Source organism: Trematomus bernacchii, unplaced genomic scaffold, assembly GCF_902827165.1.
Source record: "Trematomus bernacchii unplaced genomic scaffold, fTreBer1.1, whole genome shotgun sequence".
NCBI classification, from domain to species: Eukaryota; Metazoa; Chordata; class Actinopteri; order Perciformes; family Nototheniidae; genus Trematomus; species Trematomus bernacchii.
Window position 1 is genome coordinate 670,120 of NW_022987727.1, and position 24,370 is coordinate 694,489.

The 24,370-nt window shown below is 42.5% G+C and overlaps 1 protein-coding gene across 2 annotated transcripts in view; it reads left to right on the plus strand.

Moving 5' to 3' along the window:
- The window catches only part of LOC117493981 (ELKS/Rab6-interacting/CAST family member 1-like), a 143,544-nt gene that overhangs the window by 91,203 nt on the left and 27,971 nt on the right, over window positions 1-24,370 (plus strand). For both annotated transcript variants that reach the window (XM_034144578.1, XM_034144579.1), the window contains 3 exons: window positions 7,633-7,780; window positions 15,796-15,957; window positions 19,901-19,966. In XM_034144578.1, coding sequence (XP_034000469.1) covers window positions 7,633-7,780; window positions 15,796-15,957; window positions 19,901-19,927 — 337 coding nt within the window. In that variant the 3' untranslated portion in view covers window positions 19,928-19,966. The remainder of the gene's footprint in view (window positions 1-7,632; window positions 7,781-15,795; window positions 15,958-19,900; window positions 19,967-24,370) is intronic.

Below are 24,370 nucleotides of genomic sequence, written 5' to 3' on the forward strand. Positions count from 1 at the left end.
TAATACTTAGGCCAAGGATGGCTGTTTCAACGTGTTTGCATAACCTCCTTGAACTTAATATTTAGCCCCACTCAGGAGTGAGTATAGGGCACAACAGAGCCAAATAGAAAATGTAAGAGGTAGAGAGAAGTCAATTGATAGAGAGGTCCAAGTCCAAGGCGGAGGTGATGCCATTCTCTCCTCCGATGAGTGGCTCCTCTCTTTGATTATCGGAAAGAAAGGGAGGGGTGAAGGAGTGATGGAATGAAGATGGAGAGAGAAATAGGCTTCCTGTTCAAGAGCCTGTGATAAACTGTGTTTGACAGAGGGTTATTTTAACATGGTGCATTACACAGGACAATACAGAAGACCTCTATTTCAAATGACGCAATGCAGAAGGTGTCCTCTTGGTATTTTCAGTTTACATTACTAACTGTTTAGAGCACAGACTTTACTGAAGCTCCTCTGAACCTAGTACAAAAAAGAGGTTAATAAATAGAAAATACATTTTCTATCTAATGACCGAAATGATTAATAATCAACTAGTATTCTTCAATAATAATAATCAATTAATCACACTTTTTAGATTAAAGGATTTGTTTTTTCACTTTTGAATTGAATTATTTACATTTTTGGAGGGTTGGACAAACATGAAGGACTATTCAGATACATTGCAGCAAAACTAGAATGTTTTCTAGGGACTAAATGATTAAACAATAATAAACATAATTGTGCTTTCCTATTTTCAACAAACATCATATACTTTTTATATAATATGACCTCAACAAAACAACCCTTCCTGTGTCCCCTATTGTATAGTTTAATTTTTTTAAGTAAAATAATGGCTGGGGGTCGATCAGAGACGGACAAGACAGGGGGGTGGCATAACTCATCAATGTTTAGACTGAAGCCTTGGTGCTCTTTCTTAACACGCTGCATACGTGTGTATCTATCTCCCTGTCCTCTCGTGTATGTGTGTGTGTGTGTTCTTACAGTAGTGTGACTGGAGCAGTGTTTCTCGTTCTGTGACCCTCACCTCTCTCTCAGATGACAGGGAGCTTTAAACAACCCAGCTGCTGTGTGTGTGTGTGTGTGTGTGTGTGTGTGTGTGGTGTGTGTGTGTGTGTGTGTGTGTGTGTGTGTGTGTGTGTGTGTGTGTGTGTGTGTGGTGTGTGTGTGTGTGTGTGTGTGTGTGTGTGTGTGTGTGTGTGTGTGTGTGTGTGTGTGTGTGACCGCAAAGCAGGGGAGCCCTACATGTGTGTGGTACAGTACAGCCCCCTGTCTTGTTTCTTGGGGCCTTGGGGAGACACTGTCAGTCAGCTGGGGGGTGATAAAGACAGAAAACAAACTCTAAGAGAATGGAAAACCCCACTCTGCTATTTGTGGGATCCCTGGAGGTTCAGGGTCAAAGCTCACCTTATTGGTAGAAGCCGTGTAGGAGGGCCTTGTGCCAGACAGCTCGGTAGGCTGACAGAGACTTCGACTAATCCCATTGTGTTTTGCTTGCCTCAAAGTGAAAGACTGAGGTTGGACAGGAAAAGAAAAGTATGGCCACACATGCACTCAAGCAAAAACGGGCACATATGGAGACACCCAAGGTCGTCCTAATGGGAAAGAGCTGACAGTGACATCATAATCATCACTGACATCCCACGAGGCCTTGTTTATTTATCTATCCTGTTTTTACAACAACAGGCCTCTGCCTGACCCCAGAGTCTCAGTAGGTGATGCAATGGAGCAGGAAGTGAGAGAGGACAGCCATCCATCGTGCTGTCAAAGCCAGACAATTAGTTTTAAGCTAAATAAAAAGTTCATTGATTGAATAATCTGGAACACAAGATTCATATTGATTTTCTCATCTTACTCTCTTGGAAAGAAGTACACATTGTCAAAAATGTTAACTATTCCGTCAAAACATATTACATTTAAATCACATCCTTATGTCTTTTAGATAATGTCTTTGCCTTGACAAGATTGTCTTCGTTTTGAGAAAAGTTATAATGCTCCTTTCATCTGATTTGTCTGTATTCATTAAAAACGAATACACACACACACACACACACACACACACACACACACCACACACACACACACACACACACACACACACACACACACACACACACACACACACACACACACACACAGCCACCTGGTCTCTCTCTCAGTTCGTCTCTGTCTGGGTCTCTCTATCTGTCTCCCCCTGTCTCTGGCTGGAATGCAGCGGTGGCCGTCTGGTCCTGCTCATCTCTGGGAGCAGTCGGCCATCTCTCCTCGTCCCTGCTCCCACTCTAAACATTTGGCTAGTTTTGGCAGATTTGTTGATTTTTGTCCCCTCGTATTTTCCCTTTTTGTTGCTGTAAAACTGATACATACTCTTTCAATTAGACCACCCCCCATCCCCCCACTAGTCAGAGCACTAGGGTGGGAGTGGGGTTGAGCAGAGTAAGTGGGATGTATATTTTATTAGTCAAGTGAAAACACACACAACCTGGCCCAGTTCTGGGAGAACCATCTGCTGGCATGGATTTTTCTTGGGAAGCACAGCTCAAGGTTAGCATGTAAAGTTTAGCATTCTTGGTAGACGCTCAGGATTAGCATGTAATCTCTAATATAGCTGCTCAAGAGGAATATTGGAGTTGACATGAATTTCTTTAAACAAGATAGACATGCAAGTTTGATTTGCAGTGAGTACGAATAAACCCTGACTCATCGATTAAAATGAATAATGGCTTAAATCCAGGCAAACATACAGAGGGAAGTTGGTAAAAGGTCCATCTGGCATGTGGCTGGCTTCAGGTTAGCTGCTAAAGGTTAGCATTGAGCTAATCCTGCCTAAGGTAGACAAAACGTGGACCTCCTGTAAATAAATGAACCCGACATTTGGAGTTAAAACACAGATTTACCATCTGAACTGGCTTTGCAGTAAGCTTACTAAATGAACCCAGAGCGTGTGTTTTTTGTTGGAAATAGACATGTTTCCTACCTCCTCAGTTGTAAATAACACAGTGTTCCAAGGCCATAAATAATAATGTCACTCAACCATGCCCCATTCTCATGTCCTCTGCTTGCTCTCACCACAGGCCTCTAGTACCGCTTAGCCAGGGGCCCTCAGCCTTGTGCTGCACCTTCACACACTCACAATCAAGGAACAGCCATAAAAGCAAGTGCAATGTTTCTGCAGAGTCGGACAGTTAAGTGGTGCAAGGGCATGATCAAAAACTAGAAGATTCATAATGGATGTTCTGGGAACACACATTAGTGGGCTCCCCATGTTCTTGCTAACAAAATACATCACACATGCACATGAGGAAATGTACGTACAAATGTGTGCAGGCAAATGCATGCACACATGAACACACTGCACTTAGGGGCAGACAGTATTGATGGTTCCCTCGGGCATCACACGGACGCATCTGTTTCTGTCCCTCTGACTCTCCACACTCATAATTTCAAGTAAGTCATAACACAAATTATAAACACATATCCTTCAACCGTGACGCCTCGGAATAACAACATGGAGTGCGCTGAGCTGATTTAGTGTAGGCAAGGGCTCTTAAATCTTTACCTTTGCTCTTTTCTTCCCTTCCTTCTCTCATTTTCTTCCCTCTTTCCCCCCGCATGCAGCACAGGTGGTAGTCACTCTTGTCAAACACATACTTTTCTTTCTTATCTATTGCCTTCATCTCTTGCCATCTCTTTTTTATATATATTTTCTTGAGCAATTGGTTCTTCCTAACGTCCGCTTTCTTTGAAATTGCTTTGTGCAAATGTATACGTTTGTGTGTTTATGCTTACTCTTGACCCCATCTTAACCCTTTGTCACCCAGAAATCTGTCTGACCTGCCAGTGTCCTGTCTGCACTGTGACATCACAGTCCGTAGACAGCAGCCCCGCCTCCAGCCCCGGTCTTCCCTCCTCATTTTTCATCCCTTTGTTCATAATTGTCTCGTCCCGCCTGACGTTTCCTTACCCTTCACTTATTCCACCTTTTTCATTTCAGTTTTTCTTTCCATATCGTCTCTGCTGACCCCTCTCCCCCCTCCCTCCTTTCCATCTCATCTCTCATCGCATGGTCATGTACTTTAGCCATCCATCTCCCACCTCTGCAGATCCAAATGTCTCAATATGTCCCAGGGACCATGAAGGTTCAATTGGAATCACATGTTGTAGTCGAGCTGAGAATTTCACCCCTTATAAATAAGATGTCAGTCCTGCCTATGCTTTTTCCACAGAGGCTTGCATACCCCCTCTATAATACTACTCTATATCACTAAGTAAATACTATGATATTTACATACATGAATGCACAACTGTTTATGTAAACATTGTGTTTAACTTGTCAGCTAAAATACCGTTATCTCATAGAAAGACTAAAGTAAGAACGATTTTTTAGACCAAATATCCAGCAGTGATTATGGGATTTATTTGTCTTTTTATTGGAGAACCTTATGACTTCTCAGTGCACGGGGTCTGACTTTTATGAAGACTAATTACAAGTTTGTCATGAAAAACCATTTAATTTCTGCCCTTTCAATTCCGAAAGGAAATGGAGATAATCCTCTGTTTGTCCACGACACGCCAAGGCTAAGTTAAGCAGGGAGTGAGACAAGAGGGAGAGAAGGGAGAGGGTTCACCCACTCAAGCTCAAGATCAGCCAGTAGATACAGGGCAAGCATTTGTCTTAGTTTGTGCGTGTGTGTGTTTGTTTGTGTTTGTCTAAAAGATGAACCCTGTCTGCTAGATTCATGTACATTGCAGTGTGGACTAAAACTAAGGTCAAATGGCCACTCAAATTAGATGTGATTAAATACTCCAGTGTGATTCAGGCTCAAAGACTGTAAGTAATACTAATCAGCACACACACATACACACTCAACCACTGATTGAGGATGTGGGAGACAACATTTACAGGCTTGCTTATCATAATAATGCCCCGCTTTTATTGTTTTAGGAAGACATCACTCAGCAGAATCCTGCAGTACCACTAGGAGAGCACCCACAGAGAGACAGCTCTGTAATCGACTGTGTTAATTTAGAGCCTGGAAGTGATTTAGCCTGCACTGATGCATGGCAACCACTTTGGTTTGGGGGTTTAATTTAGTCGGGTTCACAACTGTCTCAGGGTCTATCAATCATTTTCAGTTGGAAAGTTTGTACCTGTGCTAGGGAATGCAGGGGTGATGCAGAACACCTTTCCGTCATAAAAACACAACATACAGTAATTATTGTAGCTTCCTTGTAGAGGTCTGCAATTGCTACAATGCTAAATACAATGATTACATTGTCAGAATGTACAGAGGAGACTTGGCTTTCATGTTAGTTTTTTTTAGCTGCGGTTTGTTACACACTTCATTATTATCTTTTTTTAGTAAGTAATCAAACAGCCACATTGTGTCCGTCATCAATTCAGCAGTTGATGAATGGGAGTGCAACAATCCCTCATGAAGTGACTAAGTGGTGGTCAGAAAAAGATGGATCTTTGTTTGGCTTTTTCAGAGGAGTTCACAGATTAGATAAACCTCCTCTCTAAAACCGGGGTGGGGGTGAGAGCCCCTAACCTTTCACCGCACTCTTTCATCAACCTATTTGACCCTGCACTTAATATCCCCTACTTACATTGTTGAAGTATTCTAAAATAGTTTTCCAGTTAAGTCTGCAGTTATTTATTCTACACTAAGAGTCACATCCTGACTTAGAAGCTTTCAGGTTATGTTAAACAAAATAGATTAGGGAAACATTTGAGACAATATATCCAAAGTTGGAGTTTCCATGTCTAGCAGTGTGTACTAAAGATGGCCCACTGGCGAACAAGTTAAGGCTGTTAACCTGACACATTGTTTATGAACAGTGACACAGTGTGCCACATTCCTTGTCCATATATGTCTCTGTGCATCACCTCTTTAATTTATTTGACACAGCCAAAGATAAAAGAATGTAACATGGATTGCCACTGTGCCATCAAAAATAATGATTTGGGTTTATTAGTCAGGGAAAGTAAGAATGGACTGTTGTTTCATTTGTTGATATATCAGTGGATTTCCTTAACAATAATTGGAGGCATTTTACATTATGAATGGCCAGCTCAAAGAGAATAGTCCTGTAGTCAAAAGCACTTGCTCTGGTTGAATGTAGGTCTGTGTGTCTGTGTGTAGGGTTTTGTGCATGTGTGGGTACGTGTATTCCCATTACACTGAGCATTACAAGGAATAACAGTGGAGGTGTAGAGGGATGAAAAGTGTCACTTTGGCCCTGCTCTGTGATTAATGGTGTGATTAGCTGCTCCGATCCATGTCATAACCCACATGCATGCACGTGCAAATGCATGCACAACATACAAGCACACACAAACACAGAGGCCTTTTAATGGCCCTGAATGGGAGAATCCAGATGCGACGTGCAGATAATTGTACTAAAAACACCAAATGTGGAGTCCCAGGCCGGCAGGACTTTATTCTGAGTTCAGCATGTTTATTTTCTCAATTCAGTTATTTCTGCAGGGACTTAAATCATGGAATAAAAACACTCCGATCCAGGTCAATTTTTAATTGAGTTCAAAGTGTATTTTTCCTCCTCCTCTTACTTTACCCATCACCTCACACAAATCCAAACATTACCTTACCGTGTTGGTTTAATGCCTGTCTAATTTTAAATGTGGTTTCAGAGTCTGGAGTTCAGTCACGTCATTTTATCCAACTTAAAATAGCTTCAGTGCCTACAAACTAGTAAGACAGCTTGAGACTTCTCAGATGGTCATTCAGATAAACTTAGGCTGAAATCTTTTTTACAGGCCATTTTGTTATTTTTCAATCAATCAGTCAATAGCCATAGTACAGCAGTTGTGTGCATCTGGCTTTTTTTGCAAATGTGTTTGTGCTCGTGTGTTTACCAGAGAAGCCGTGTAAAATGTTTGTCACAACACAGGATTTAAAACATCCTGCTTGATGACGATAGTCATCACCAAACTACTCCAAAGGCTTTTACGTCTGTCGTAGGGTTGCGCAAGACGTCTGGTTGTGTGTGTATGATGAAGCCTTGTGGTATGTTTTCTCCCCACCTGTAGACAGTCATTTGTTGCCAACGCACACATGCACGCACACACAGACACAGACACAGACACAGACACACACACACACACACACACACACACACACACACACACACACACACACACACACACACACACACACACACACACACACACACACACACACACACACACACACACACACACACACACACACACACACACACACACACACACACATTGTGGTAACCAGCAGGGACAGAGGAAAGATGTCATATCCTCCTCAGCCTACTCTTTTATACTCCATTACACTATTACATGTCCATGAGTCACTCTGAGGGAACACTAATACAGCACTTAGCAAACCACTTCAAAGATGTCTGCTCATTTTCTGTGGAAGCTCCGTCTGAGTTTAAGAATCTCTGGATTGAGTGGGTTTGCTGTGACATCTGCCTACGGACAAAGGCCCATAGCTGCATATTAAGGTGTATATTTTCTGACCATTAAACACCATTCTACAGTCCTTTTTTGGGGTAAAATACATGTTAACTGTTTCGTTTATCATCAATAACCATACTTTTTTCCTCTTCACTCTATTTCCCCATGTCCCGCTCTCATCCTCTCAGGCAGCAGGCTTTGCTGGCAGCCATCAGTGAGAAGGATGCAAACATCGCCCTGCTTGAGTTATCCTCTTCCAAACGGAAAAAATCTCAGGAGGAAGTGATGGCTCTGAAGAGGGAGAAAGACAGGCTCATGCACCAGCTCAAACAGCAGGTAAATCCACCGCTCGAGACCACCAATATATTTATATATGCATATAAACATTGAATTACATGTACAGTTCCCCTTGTCTAAGAGCTTGATTGGTCTGCACATAAATCAAATGGAGCCTGGCCCTGCGGTCACTGTTTAGGACATGTGAATCAAAGCAGGACTACAAATTCAAACCTGCTGCAGATGATGAAGCCTTACCTGCACTTAAACACTTAAACAGCCTCATGGGCAGACTTTTGAACTGTGAAACCAGGAACAGATAGAGGTAAATTAATTCCTGGTAGTTAACAGAGTGGACTTCCCAGCCTCCAACCACACTTACTGGTGTTCAGTCATCGTAAGCCAAACCAGTGAAGCAGGAGCTGTGACTCTCCTAACAATCATGTTGCAATCAGAGTGATTAGATTTACTCAAGATGCAGGCGTGGGTTGGTATCATTGATGATTCAACGGCGGACCTTTCTGTCTTACATCTTCTGGTCAAACAGACATTATTCCCAGCACACACTCACACACATACTTACGCACCTATTTCCCATGTTGCCCTGGCTCTCAATATGACCAGAGGCTGATGAAGGTATGTGGGTCATTAAGGTCTGGTCAGACCACATCAGTGACTGAGCTAAAGTGAATGCTAACTATAATGAGCCAACAGCAGGGAGTCCGCATATACGGTCTACTGAGTCACGGGGGGCTTCTGGGAAACATGGTGCATTTAAAAGTCAACAGATGCAGTGGCTGTGTGTATTTGTATGCGGATCTTTGTTCGTGTCTCGTAAACAGTAAATAGTTCCTAGGGGGTGCAATTCCATTCGTGGAATTTCAAGGAAAGCCTATTATCTGTTGATCGCCATTGGATGCGTCATGTTTTCCCGTTGCAACCAGCAGTTACAGTCCACCTGTTGATGTGATGAGCTCTAATTGCAACGATGAAGCCTCCAGGCCTGGGGCAGAAAAGGGGAGAAGAGAAGAAGAAAAGAAAGGGATGTGAGACGAGAGGGATGGGCAGCATAAAGCTGCTTTCTCTCCTCTTTCCCATACATGCTAACCTGGTTTCTTGGAAAGTTTTCTGGCACACATGCATGAATCCATGTAATTGTTATTGCTTAGAAGGGTTGCACCAATATATTTGTATCTATGTATATATTTGTTACATTGTTTTTTAGAATGTTAGGAATGGCTTGAGTCAAGCCTTTTGTTGCAGTTAATTTATTAAATATTGCTTTCAGATTGGTACTTGGTAATGGCCGATACCCAAAATCCAGGTATCGTATCAGGAAGTAAAAAGTCGGATCAGTGCATCCCTATCTCTTAGTGGAACGATGTGCCAGGCATTCATTGTTTTGGCCACCTAGTACCTGGGTCGAAATATTCAGAGACTGTATCATAAATTATTGTCGAAGAGGTTGTAAGGTAAGAAGCTCCTATAAGAAATATCTACTTGGTTTCTTTCCATTTTGGCTGAGTGAGCTCCCTGGAGGTTTTGTTGCTCAACATGACATACACCGTCTCTGTCTGCTGACCCATTGACACACATATCAGGATAGGTTGCCTTCCTAAGGTCCACAACAGCCAATGGCGGAAGGAAATTGATCAGGAAATGCCAAAGAATTATGGGACTCGGACCCTCTTAGGAGAAAGCTGATCTGTAGACAGCAGATAGATTTTCAGATAGCAGTGCCCTGTCTGACCTCCCCATATCCCTCCTTTGGAAGATCTTGTGTGTGTGTGGTGTGTGTGTGTGTGTGTGTGTGTGTGTGTGTGTGTGTGTGTGTGTGTGTGTGTGTGTGTGTGTGTGTGTGTGTGTGTGTGTGTGTGTGTGTGTGTGTGTGTGTGTGTGTGTGTGTGTGTGTGTGTGTGTGTGTGTGTGTTAGGGCTGTGCGATTATGGTAAAAATCATAATCACGATTATTTGGGTCAATAATTGATATCACGATTATTAAATACGATTATTCATTGACTTCAATTTATTGAACTTTAAAACAAATACAAATAATAATTTGAACAGTATCTTTTTAAAGGTAGGGTAGGTAAGTTTGAGAAACCAGCTCGAGTGCGCTAGAATTTGAAAATACACAACCGGAGAAAATCTGCCACTTCCTTACAGAGCCCCTCCTCCAACACACACGAACGTGCACATGACCAATGAGGGCACGAGATGAGTTTGTGCACAGATGGAAGGCTGACAGGCAGGTAGGCCATCCAGTTATTTTAGCCGGGCCGGCTCAGATGATTGGTCGTGCTTTTTACAGTACCACGGCTTCCACAGATGACATTTTTTTATGGATTTTTTGTCAAAGCACTTCAGATATTCATTGCTATCGGGATGTTTAGAGCATTCCATGGAATATAACAAAAAGTGTATCTCGAGCCGGTTTCTCAAACTTACCTACCCCACCTTTAACTGTTGATTACCCTGAAGGTATAATTCAACTGAAAAACCAATACAAAAATAAATGAACATTTAAATAAATAATAGCAAAATAATAAATACCAATAAACAAGATCAACAAATATTTTGGAGCGCACTTCCACAAGCTACTAAACATATATAAATATGATAAATACAAATAAATTAGACTACAATTAATGAGATCAAATATGTTGCAGTGTCACAACCTAGCAAAGCTAAATAATTGTTTTTTTCGATTATGTTGTTTTCGTAATTGTGGCAGGCCAAAATCGTAATTGCGATTAAAATACGATTAATTGCACAGCCCTAGTGCACTGTATCTTCGGGCTCTGCCTCTTCATCTGGGAGCTTGGTGAGGAATGTCTCAGCTGTTCAACTTCTCGCTGAAGAGCTGCGCTCTTGTCTTTCTCAAACTGCAGCTCTTTTGAGAGCTTAGCTTGAGTGACAATATGCGCCACTTTGAGCTCCTCAAAATCCTCCCGAAGAACCGTCTTCTTCTTCTCCCTGAGACAATTGCTCTGGATAGCTGCAATCCTGGAGCTGCTGACGTCGTCTTGGTTACAGCTCCTCTTCAGCCTGTCCAGCTCTTTATGCATAGACCTACTTCTCTTGGTGTGCATCAGCTTGAGGGATTTCTCCTGACCTAACTGCAATGTAGTCTGGTCCAGTTCTTCCTGTGCCTCCTTCTTGCTGTTGAGGATCTCTTGGTTGACGCACTTCTGACGAGCCAGCTCTCGTTTAGCCTCCTCCAGTGCTCTGCTGAGCCTTGAGTTAGCATCAAAACTGTTAGCAGGCTCGTGCTTGAGCATATTGTTCTGCTCTCTGTGTGAGTTCTGCACGGTGTGGGGGCCCAGGGCCATCCTATGGGTTCTCCCTCGCTCCATCTTTAGCAGGTAGAATATTTCCTTGCTTTGTGTGTGGATGAAGTCTGTCACTGGTGTGTCTCTGCTCAAGATGTGTCAGGTCACTCTGAAGAAAAGTTGTTTGTGCTGACTCAGAGCCTGGGTCCTATTTGCTAACTATTTTGGAATGACCTGTGATGTCATGATGATGTCACGAGCAGATAAAAGCACTTGGAACATCTGATGTCATCGGAACACTGCCAACATTCTATAATGACATGAGGCTCATCTCAATACCCCTCCTCGACTCAAATCGATCAAGACACGCCATGTTGAAGGACGTCCCAATACTTGAAATGCACACGGAGGAGTCGAGGAGGGGTGAGGGAGGAGACGAAATGGAGGATACATGAGAGCAGACTACCGGAAGTGTTTTCACTACTCGCGTATAAAAGCCCCGCCCCCACCTTCACAGCTGGTCGATTTCAAGAGAGGAAAACGGAGAACTGGAAGAATGAGTGGAAAAGCGTCACATAAATGTATAAGTGGTCACAGCTCCGTGGGAATTATTATGTGCAATTCATTTCTTAAGGTTATACTAACAATTGAAGTCCTGTTTAATGATCTTGAACGTTACTAAAACATAGCTATTAAGAAAGCTATTTCATAAATGGCTAGATCTTGATAAATAACAATTATCTTTATAGTTTTGTGTTAAAATATTCGGTAGTTAAATTATTTAAAATTCACAATTTATGTTCAGAGTAGAACATAAATTAATGCAAGAGAATGTTGCAAGACTAATGCAAGAGAGGTTAACTATATACAAGTAAAACAGAATCATTTCTATTCTAAAAGAGACACATATCACTAGGATGAGACTAAAAATGACCTCAAAGAAAGACAAAGTGACCAAAAAGAGTGAAAACATTGCCATAATGATACTTGTAATAACCGCAAACAGCCATAATAAGTTACCAAAATGAGACACAAGGAAACAAAAAGGTGTAAAAATGTCAATAAAATGGGAGAAAAAAAATTACTTAAAGGTCCCATGTCATGCTTTTCCGGTTATTACCCGTCCCCTTGTGTGTTATGAAGGTTTTTCTGCATGTAAACAGTCTGCAGAGTCACAAACCCTCAAAGTACACCCTGTAGGGAGTAAAACTCTAACACAGAAAAGACCTGTCTATGCTGCCCCAGAACACCTCGTTGGACATTTCTCTTTTTCTTCCTGGTCACAGTGACCAAATGGACCAATCTGTGGAGCTCCTCACACAGACACACTCACTCAGCCTTATCTTTTCTCAGGCTGTGAGTGTGTGGCACCAGTAATCCAGCTCACACTGTCCGCTCCTCGAGCCTCAAAGGGCGGAGCAGCGAGCCCGGCAACGTCCCGCCAACACGGCACCCAGACCCCATGCAGTCATCTGTTTGTCATTACTGGTGTCATTTCCTGGTTGCTAACTAACGCCATTGTAACACATAATCACTGATGTTCCGCTGTAACGGTGGTGGACTCATCAGAACAAAGTGGGCGAGCTGACCAATCAGAGCACAGTGGGCTGACAGGGAGGGTGGGGGGGGGGCAGGAGCTCCAACAAGCCGTTTAGGACAGAGAGTGAATACACATACTATACAGAGATGCTGTATGAGAAACCAATGTGAGTTTGGAACATTGAACAATATAAATCTATTCTTAGTAGACCTCAACAATGGAATTACGATCAGTAGAAATGGCCATGACATGGGACCTTTAAGTCATCAATAGACCCAACACAAGTGGATTTGTTGTCAAGGACAATTTAACTACAGAAAAACATGTTATTTTTATGTATGCTTCATTGACACTTTATTTTTGAGTCATTCTTCAGAAAAACATGTCTTCTTCCATATCGTCCAGGATTGTAGGAGTCCACTCTGTGTGTGTGTGTGTGTGTGTGTGTGTGTGTGTGTGTGTGTGTGTGTGTGTGTGTGTGTGTGTGTGTGTGTGTGTGTGTGTGTGTGTGTGTGTGTGTGTCAGTGTGTTTGCAAAAAGCTGGCGGTCTAAGACAAACTTTTCTTTCTCGGACAGTTTGCTTCCCTCTGAGGCATAGGCCTTCTTCAGCACAGACAAACACACATATACAAATGCACAGACACACACATGAAGAGTGTAGTGTTTAGACTTCCTGAGGAGAGAGTCAGAACTAATCTGTCCCCATGTGGGAATTCTCTGAGTGTTCCCATCATAATGATGGAGGGCTAAACGTGCTTTGAAGCTGAAAGATGGATTTGGCATCCTCAGAGGTGTGCCATTTTCTGGGACTTTTTCTCAATTTTTTCTCTCGTTCTCCCAAAAAGGAGACTTGGGCATTTATCTTCTCTCTCTGCTGAAAATATGGATTTTTTTGTTTCAGAGGTGTGCCATTTTGCACAACTAATGTAAAACGACCCGCCTGCTTTGTCTGTGTTACTCTGTTTTACTGGGATAGCATGGCAACGCAGAAACACACACACAGATTTGATTAAAGGAGTATGTATAAGTGTTGTGAATGGTGTGCAGCCTTTCCCCAGCCGCATGTGTGTTTATGGCCTTTTTTTGTCAGCCTCATGCCTCCATATGTGTTAATGCAGCTCTGCTCTAATCAGGACAGGCTTTTGATTTACTGACAGCTTGGATTGAGGTTTGGGATGCAGCTGTGAGCACAGCAGCGGGATCATCACTGCCATGTTTACACCAGCAGCTACACTTTGATACACATGCAGAGGAACCTCACGCACACACATAGTACAGTTCAAATCTGTTATGGTTGGGGATGTCAATGAAAAACTCTCCTCTCCTCTCCCAGCAGTGCCACCTGTGACTATTCCAGGATCTACAGTACAAGCGGGCCTGGAGGTCATTACTGAGCTGTTTACTCTGCAAAGGCCATAATTAACACTAATTAAAACACACACATTCCACCACACAGTCATTTTATATGTGCACACCTCCGCACATGCACAACGGAATATGTCTGTAAAAAAAGTATGAGATCTGTGTGTGTGTGTGTGTGTGTGTGTGTGTGTGTGTGTGTGTGTGTGTGTGTGTGTGTGTGTGTGTGTGTGTGTGTGTGTGTGTGTGTGTGTGTGTCTGTTTGAATAAACTAGATGGCCACATGTGGGCTATCGTGACCACACAGTCAGTTTCTTCCAGAAGCAATTCATCACTTCATTCATTAATGTTTTTGTCTCAGGTCATTAAATGTAAATGTGCACACACACACACACACACACACACAACACACACATGTAGAGAGACATTTGGCTTCCCTTCCTACACATTCTTTTTGTAATTAGATGGCCGGAACAAGTTGTAGTTTTTTTTAATTAGATTAGCATTGAGGACTAAGCACACATTTGCCCTTCTTACCGTTGACTACATATAGCAACGTTTTGAACATCATTATCGATTAAAATTCAACATAATTGTAAACATTGGGAGCCCCTAGAACATGTACTGTGTAGCAGTAGTTACATCAGCTGCATGGTATATGATAGTAATTGTCCTAGCTGTAATGACAGATCTCAGCCCTGTAACTGTTGCATTGAGTCAAGCCCCACCCAGTCACACCTGCTAGTGTCAACACCTGAGGTCACGGAGGGCCGTACACCTCAACCCAGCCTTTAACTGCTCTAACCACTGGTCTGGTGTTTGTCTGGGCCCTCCTCCATCCCTCACTCTTCATATTTATCTCTGTCTCTCTCTTTCCCTCTCACCACCGTGTCACTGTTCTCGCCTTATCTGAGCAGCTCTTCTCCAAGTTAAGCTAATTGCTAACCTCTTTAATGCCAGCCACATCCTCTCCTGTGATCCTGACTGGCTCGTTTCCTCAATCATTTAGGCCTCTGCTCCTTATCTCAGCAGTGATGTCCCAAGGCCGCTGACTACTGTAATGCCATCTCCCTCCTATCCTTCAGCTGACTCAGGCTTTTCTTCTCTTCCTGCCATGGCTGTCTCTCATTTGAAAAAAGGAAAGCAGCAACATTTTGGATTTCGACATGTGTGCATGTCTTTCCTTGGAATCATCTTCATTCCATACACAATCCAACCTCCCGCTCTGCAGTCGTGTACGCCCTCAGGGGAAGTATCTGGGAATAAAGCTGAGCCTGTCAATGTATCTGCACCCACTCAGTCACGGTCTATCTTTTAGACAGCTGGCCTCAATGGACTTAGGCTGATTGTTAACGTTAGTCAGCCTCGGCTGTTATCTCCTTCCAAAGCAGTGATGTTGGCAGTATGACAGCTTCTTCCACAAACGCTCACACAAATACACACAGTTGCACAATACAAAACAAAGGACACATAGTCTTGCTTACCCATTTACAGGCGTTCTGAAAAAGATACATATTTGTGTGTAATTTTAATCAATGACATCTAAAAGGAGGTTGCTTCACCCAAGCCAGAAAGCCTGTGGGCTACATGAAACACTCAGTAACTGTTCTTACTAGGATTCGTCTAATCCAATTAAACTATAATCTGCAATATGGATGACATTTGACAGACTTCATCAGGCACTCCGACTCACTCAATTTATGACCTGTCAAGTGTTGTTAGCGGCACTGTTTTTATCATCTTTGATGGCTTTCAACATGCTTTGCCGCCATCCAAGAATCCCTCAGCCTAATCATTCTAAGACCCAAAGAACATTTTACGAAACAAATAAGCAGTGTTGGAGAAATGAATGTTTTATAATTGTGGGTTATACATTTTCTTTTCTATCTCCTTTTGTTTGGCAGACTCAGAGCAGAATGAAGCTGATAGCGGATAACTATGAGGAAGATCACATCCACCCCCAGCATCATCCTCACCATTCTCACCATATGCATCCAGCCAACGTGCATCACCGAAGCCTGCCAAGAGGGCCCCCCCATGCCAATCACCGACCCCCTATGGACCAGGTCAATATGAATGTGCACAAACTCACAGACACACACTCACACACCAGACAGTTTGGACCTGTTTACACAAGCTTACATGTGGTAGGCTTTCATCTTCATGCTTTTAAAGTTGGAGCAATTTTATATTTGTCATCTCCATCACGAGTCAGTTGTGGTTGGACTGAGCAGCCTAAAATGTCCCCTCTCACTTCTCCTGTGTCTCTTCTCCTTCAACCCCAATACTTCCTGCCAAGTTAGAGTTATTCATATCATTAAGATAAGGGGCCTGAAGGGAAAATCTGCCAAATGAATGTTTTTGATCGATGGGATTTGTGTGTGAGATTAGTTTATGTATCATTAATCTCTTACAGTATATGAGCTCCCTCTCTCTGTGTATCATATCCAGACTACCCTGAGGACAAACTTAATGTGTCAATTTGAGGAGCGCTAAGGAAGAAGCACAAACTGCTGTTGTTATTAGCATAGTGTTGGTGTGAGTGTGCGTACATCCAAGTGTGCATACTGTAGACGTGTGCATGCCTGTGTCTGTTTGTGTAAATGCACATGGCGGTGCACACCTGATTCTTTGTTGATACTATGTACTCAGATGACATCCCTACCAGGGGAAAGTACTCTTCAAAGAAAGACAGATATGATTTAACTCCATTAGCTGATTACATCTTCTAGTTATGTGAATGGAAAATAAACTCATCACAGCTCTATTGTTGTCATGACGTTGTGATTGGGGATTTTCCGAAATTATCAAAACGAAGTGTGTTTGTGTATGTATGTTTGGGGATTGAAGATGAATACCTGGGGATTTCCACCTGAGTATAAATGTGAACATCTGTTCTATCTAATATGCACCATAACACGTTTCTAGACTTTAAGTTGCTGACACTGCTGCTCAATGAAAGTCAAACATGCACTGGGGATCCCCTGTCCTATACATCCTTATACACGCACATGCATACAAGCACACAATGATGTACTTGCATCAACCCACACATTTCTCGACAATATTTAAACTAGAATAGGATAGCTGGTTTTAAATATATTTTAGCCTTTAACCCCTATAGAATAGACTCTATTTTGTATTCTTAAATGCTAAGGTCTGTGGTTGATATATGCACATTTTTCAATCACAATCTCACGCAGTACTGTATATTTATTTGAACATTTTGCATCATCTAACCAGGAACACTTTTAAATTCAAATTGTGCTGTCATTGGGTTATGCTGTGATGTGCTTTTGAACTGACTTGACAAATTGATTGGCAAGCTTTAAGGTCCCTGCATTGTACTAAGGTATTGCAGAATAGTTGGCAACCATGGCAGGCTTCATACTAAACAGTGAGCTGCAGGGGGGGTCACTGTTTTGTTCACATTTCTTATTGATGTCTTTCCTTCAATATGGCTACCCAACACTGTTTTACTGTGGCAGTGTTAATAGACTGAAATAGGAAAAAGTAGCTCTCTGCAAGTGAAGAGTGTTCGTTTCTGGGAAGTCTTGTTAAGAATGTAGGGAATAACAAAAATAACTCATAAATCCAGGCCTATTGGTTGAATTATACTATCTAATAAAGTAGAATGTTTGCGTCTATAAAAGGGAAATTTGATGGCTCATACATTCAGGGTGAAAATAAAGTCAAATTGGTTTTAAAAGGGGAAACAATAGAAGTACATTACACATATGTTCAATTTAAAACGAGGCCAACAAATATGTCCATTTGCAAATCACATAGATGTAGTCTGCTGACACATTGCACTTTTGTACAGAAGCTCAGGCTTAACTGAATATGATTTAGGTACGTTTTTTCTCGCTCGCTCTCCTTTTTGTGCCAAGCACACACACTTCAAAAACAACGGACAGTGTTGACAGAGGTCAGCCAATCACCTCGTGGCTTTTCCTCATATCTGATCTTTGACCTTAATGGGGAAGTTCGGCCGAGGTCAGGGTGTGTGTGTGTGTGTGTGTGTGTGTGTGTGTGTGTGTGTGTGTGTGTGTGTGTGTGTGTGTGTGTGTGTGTGTGTGTGTGTGTGTGTGTGTGTGTGTGTGTGTGTGTGTGTGTGTGTGTGTGTGTGTGTGTGTGTGTACTGCTGATGGGGGTTGTCAGGTCACACAGTCTGGATGTCACTGAAGTCCCTGTTGTGAGACTGTTTTCCCTCCAAACACAGGACTCCTTTAATCTCCCTCTTTCAAATGTGGTGAATTACTCCATTTGTTTTTTCTTGAACACTTTGTTCTTATGCTTTCCTTATTTCTGTCACTTACCTCTTCTTCACTATACTTTAACCACTCTTTTATTTTTTCCCATTTGTTTTCTCCTCTACCCACATTCTTCCTTCTATACCTCTGCTGTCCCTTTCATTATTCGTTCTTCAGTCCTTTCTCCCTCCATCTATCCCATTTTGAATGCAATATGCAAGTGTCGTAAGGCCAGTGATTCAGTGCATTGCCTGGTCTACGAACACCACTGGAAAGATGATTGATGATGATAATGATGATAAAGAGGGTCTGCACGCTCAACCTAGAGACCGCAATGCCTTTCCAAGATACAGCTAGTGCCATGAAAAACATATCAGTGACCACAGTTGCCTTTTTTCGCATTTGCATATGCATTTGCTCAAACAGACGCATCCACACCGCATCCACACCCAAATGGCACATTTAAGACACGTAAGCACAAATGTATGCACTGGAAAAGTGGACACACAAACGCAAGAACACATTTCAAGGTCTTTAAAGCAGCCAAACTGCATATCATTCCAAGCTCATTGCTATGGTTAGTTGGTCCATCTCAATCCTCTTACTATACTCCCTGTCCTTCATTTGTTTTTGATGGACTTCATGTGAGGACAGGTGAAACCTAATCAAAAGAGACAAGCACAGGAAGTGGATTTAGCTTCTTAAAATGAACCCCAGGTCTGTGTCTCAGCATGGATTGTGTGCAGTTTGACGGGCATGTTGTGTTCATGTTGTTCCCATTTAGCCATGCCAGTACCGCTGCCAGATATTTGGCAGCAGCCTCAGAAGGAAATAGAAAACAGCAAGTGTTTATCAGAGAAAGAATTATACAACCTTTTCTCTTTGGTTGTTTTTTCTCTCAAAGCCTTAACATGCTGCCTGCTACAGGTTTATGAGAAGAAGCATATAGTATTGTGCCTGTGTGTGTGTGTGTGTGTGTGTGTGTGTGTGTGTGTGTGTGTGTGTGTGTGTGTGTGTGTGTGTGTGTGTGTGTGTGTGTGTGTGTGTGTGTGTGTGTGTGTGTGTGTGTGTGTGTGTGTGTGTGTGTGTGTGTGTGTGTGTGTGTGTGTGTGTGCGTGTAACCTGGCAGAATGAGTGGTCATATGCCTGGCTCTGTTTACAGGGCCTGTCACAGCCATTCACTGCATCTTAGCATTTACCATCTAGCATGTTCCATTGAAAGGCCATTATATCTATAGCTTAGCTGCTTAGGTGTAGCCTCCTGAGTTTACCGAGCTTGTCACAACCACTCAGTCCAACCAAAGCCGCTGTGGACTGCAGCCAAGGCCCTTGTGTTTTTTACTCTTGTGTAGCATGGACTGTCCTTTACTGTAGCTTAGTTTAGCATTATTCAGGCAAGGGCTTGGTTATAGTGAGCTGCCAGCTCGTGCTAACCATTGTAATGTTAGTGTCTGAGTGAATTAGCCTTCTTGTTAGCAGGGCTCTTGTCTGCACAGTTTCAGCCCCAAGGAAACCCCTTGTGTGTTTAGTTATTGGTTCCTGACAATCACACTGAGGAAAGCATTTTATGATATCACACACAACTTTTTTTGAATTAGGAACATGAACAGGACTGTTTTGATTAAAAGCCACAGGGGGTTTGGAGGGCCATAGCTTTAGGCAAGGAGACTCTACTTATAAAGACATAACCACTAGGCCAGAGTTTGTACAGTAAATGGTAATGATGATGACTTCTTTTCACATGTTTTTCTCACAGGACGATGAAGAGGGAATATGGGCATGATCACCATCACCATGGAAACCCTGCATCCAATTATCCACAGTGAGTTTTCTGTTGCACAGCTTTTGTAAAGAAAATCTGCTAATTTTAGAGTAAATGCACTTCTTGCCAGGGTGTAATGCTGTATATCAGCTGCAGATATTTTAATGGTCTTCTACACAAAAGGGTTCTTTAGTGAGCTCAAGTAACCATTAGCCGGGAACACTGATGGCACCACAATAACCACAGTATTACCCAACTCTGACAGAAGAAAGTGTAATAGAACCCGGCTCCTTTTCCCATTGCTTATGAATTTCAGTCGAATAAAGGGCCTCAGTTGATTCAGAGGTTTATGGCTGCCTTTCTATAAGTGCTACAGTACTAATGTCCATATGCTGGTTGTGCCTCATGCTGTGTGTGCACTCTGTGGCTATATAGGTAACTCTGTGGTATTCGACCAATACAAACCCAGCTGCCCCGCGTACCAGGGCCCGTAGGTGATAAAAACGACACAGTGAGAAAAAACAGAGATGGACAAGTCTGTCCTCCCCGCCTCACTTTTTCAGGCGTAGTAAAGTTTAACCGTGCTACCCCACCCTGTTTTGTGCCAGTGTGTGGGGTAGTTAATTACAATACAACACAGAGCAGTCATGAAGCTTTTTCTGTTAAGGCTGCAAGCTGAAAAAGCATAAAATGAAGAATGCAGAGTCATAAAGGATAATTCCTGTTTTGGGTTTTTTATATCGAAGCCCCCCATAGACTCAGGATGCCTTTGAACGTATGCGTGTGGAAAGAGGTCTGTTCAGAGGGGGGTGATTGTTTTCTTGGAGCAAATGCATGTGTGAGTGAGACAAAGATAGACAGGAGGGGAAAAAAGAGAGATTTATAAATGTACATCTGAGAGATAGAGAAAGAGAGATGCTTATGTATTTGTGTGGGAATGAGAGAAAACCAGGCAGCATGGTATACTCATACTTTCCAGCGCATCTCATTCTTTTCCCCCAGTAATCCACAGGTGGACCATCACAAGCAGACTCTGTCTCTAACCTCAATGACTTAGTAGTGGTGCACTTTGCCCTACTGCTGCTTTTGGGATTAAGAGTCCTATAGCTTGTGTGTGAGCAAATGGTTTATGTGCAGTGTAAAGCTTTGGTGTGTTTAGCTATGATGTTTGTGTGTGCATTTGAATGTCTGTGTGTGTATGTGTGTGCAAGAGAGCGTTGCTGAGCTATACTGTGCCGGAGCAGCCCACATTGCCTATAATCCAGTCCATGTGTGCTGAGAATGCAGCAGTGTCAGGATTCACCGTAATGAAACAGACCACACTGCCCCCTTTCTCCCTCTCTTTCCATCCCTCCATCTTTTTCCATCACTCCGGTTCTTTCCACCTCTCCCCAGATTTAAGCTTGCCCTGCTCTAACATTATTCTCCTTCAAGGTAAACCTAGAGCTGGACCCGTGACTCGCCTACTGCTTCGGTATCTTCAATCAGATATCGTGATGGTGTGTGTATGCACGTGTCTGCGTATTAGTACTTCTTATCCCGATCTAATAGAATAAGCCAGGCACATTAGCCTTTAGCACAAAATGGTGTTGTGGCTAGCGATATCAGTCCTGCTCATCTATCCACTGCTGTTATTCTGGCAGTGCACAATACGAGCGCGGCTAACGTGTATTAGCCATTCTCAATGGGAGAACAGATGGGAGCCATTTAGCGGTGTGTAGCTACAGCGCAATAAGGCCAGACCTAATCCCCATATCCTGTCCCTGAGTGAGCCCTCCTTAATATGAGCAAACATAGAGGACAGCAGCGATAGACATATAGCTGGGGATCTGTGAGTATGTGTGTGTATCAGTGTCTTTGCAGGCATGCATGCTTTGATTGGTGTGTCTTATGGATAACCTTGACTCCCAGTGCTAGGCTACATTCTGAATGCCACACAGTGTTGAGTTTGAGTTCCAGGTGTGGATATGTATTGGTTATGCATAGTTCCAACTAAAAGGACACTGTGCTCTGATTGGCTCATTGTGGTTGTGTATGTCCTGCTGTTGATTACAGAGGTTTTGTTTACCCTCTTGGCCTTCCAGACCCCCCCGTACTAATGAAATAAGAATGTCTTTTTGGACAGAGAGCACAAGAAAAGGGGGTTGGAGGAAAAAGTGAAGGAGAACATGGGGCCAACAGAGTGAAGCAAAGTGGGGGGAAGAGGTTTTCTGGAAACATTATGCTTTCATCCCACCGTGAAGTTATTTGTACTGAATGAAGCGAAAAGAAGCTGAGAGGCTTTCCAAGTGGGGACAGAAATATGCTTGTGTGTTTGTGTGTGTGTGTTTGTGTGAGTGTGTTAGTGTGTGTTGGAACAGGAAGGAGAGAGGCCTTGTTCAGGTTAAAACAAGTCAAGAAGATGGCTTTCATTTGTCCATGCTGTGTTTGCACTGAATACAGTGTTTGTATATCTACATTGTTTATGCCAGTAAGTATCCCATTCTTGTGAATGCACAGCTTAAGCAAGTCTAGAAAAAGGAGTCTAAATTCATTGGCAAACTGAAATTGGCCAGCAGATTCTCAAACCCATTTGTGATTCCGAAATACAATTAGTTAGTAGAAGTGACATGTTTATGCTTGTCTCTTTTTTGCTATATCCTGATTAATCATGTCCAATGGCTCGTTGCAACCAAAACGTACTTCAAAGCTGGTTTAATTCTGGGTTTCAAAGTCAATGCTCATTTTAATGTAACTTCTTCTTGTAAACGCAATATATCTCAGACTTGCCTGGAGATAATGTATTAATATAATCAATAGTGAATAGAATTGATATTGAAAAATAAGTTGTCAGTATTGATTGTGAAATGACATCACCTTTCAGTGTCTGCAATGTTATTATTCCGATGAAAGCAGTTTTCAGTTTAGACACGTCTGTCTGTTAATGTCACCGTGTTCACATTCCTTTTAACAATAATCAAAATGCCATTAAATTTAATTCAAGGTTGGCTCTGAAATAAAAGTATTGCAGCAGAATCGTAAACAGTTGAGCCAGCTCTGCCACTTTTTCTTGCCAGGATGAAAGTGTAAACAACTATCATCCCACTATTTAAATACTGAAAGCTAACGGCACATATTTTAATAGGGCGCCTGAAGAAATACCTGCCCCATTTAATCAACACCTAGTAAGCGTTGATAAACAAATACATTGGTTTCACTCTGGATTGTCTAGACATTCAGTAGTGAATGCAAGCAAGTTATTTGTCTTTTTTTTATATTCTCTGTGTATGTGTGATCGTGTGAAAACATGTGCACATCTACACACATACTTGCATGTTCATTATCATCGGGTAATGTTTGGGTATGCATCTCCTCACACATGTGTGTAGTCGTGCTGTGCAGTATTCCTTTGGTGACCAATGAACCGCAGCCGGCAGGTCAGTAGAGGCGTCTGACCGAGGCCATCCCTCAGCCAGCTGTCAGCATCATCAGTTTGTGAGGTCAAAGGTTGTTCCACCAGATTGAACATGAGTGGAGAGAAGTCGATAACTCAGCCACACCTGAGCAACAACATCTAAGTCTGCTGTATCTTGTATCTATTTCAGTCCATCCTGAGAGGTGTCCAAAACAACACCTGAATTAGTTTCCAAAGGGCCCTTTTTCTTGTGAAGGTGCATCGTGCTATAGGTCGTTATTTATTTAGGCACAAATAAAAACCATGGATCTGATAGCACACGGCTCTAAGACTAATGGTAGCAGGTAAGTTGTACAGAAGCTTTTATATGTTTAGAAAATCCCATTATCAGTTCCTGTAGTAAGGGCAGGAATGTTGCCTTTTGCAGTTAGTTAGAAAACCCTGTTTGTGAAAGGAAGAAATGTGTTTGGCGTGAGACAGAAGCCTAATCACATTGAATATTTGCTTAGTGTATTCATGTTGCGGCATGATGATTAATTTGACAATGAAGTAGTGCTGTTTAAAAATGCCACACAAACTATTACCCTAAAGTAGGTGTATGAAAAGTGGTGATAGAGTTGCTTTGTCAATGTCGGTATCTGAAGCTGCAGACAGACAGGACCCAGAGAAGCGTCTTCAGACCCAGCAGACTGGGAGGAGGAGGAGGAGGAGGAGGAGGTGGGGAAGGATGTAGGAGGAAAAGAAGGACTGCCAATGTTTTGAGGCAGACAAGTTTATTCATGCTTTTTATGTGGCTTTCTTGAAGTTCTAGTCAGGAGAGGACAGTTAGACACCTGATGTGTGGATCATAGGGCGGTTTGTCTGAGTACGCTCCCATTCCCCACCCACAACACACTCATTACAAACACCAAGACTTGGCCACACACACAACTGCTCGTGCGAATCTGCAGGGAAAGATGTTAAGGTTTTGTCATTTTAGTTCTCGAGGAGAATCCTTGCTATTCAGTGCTGGTGCTATTTTATGTGGTCATCTTATCAAAATGAATCTAAACGTTCTTGTTTGGGCCACC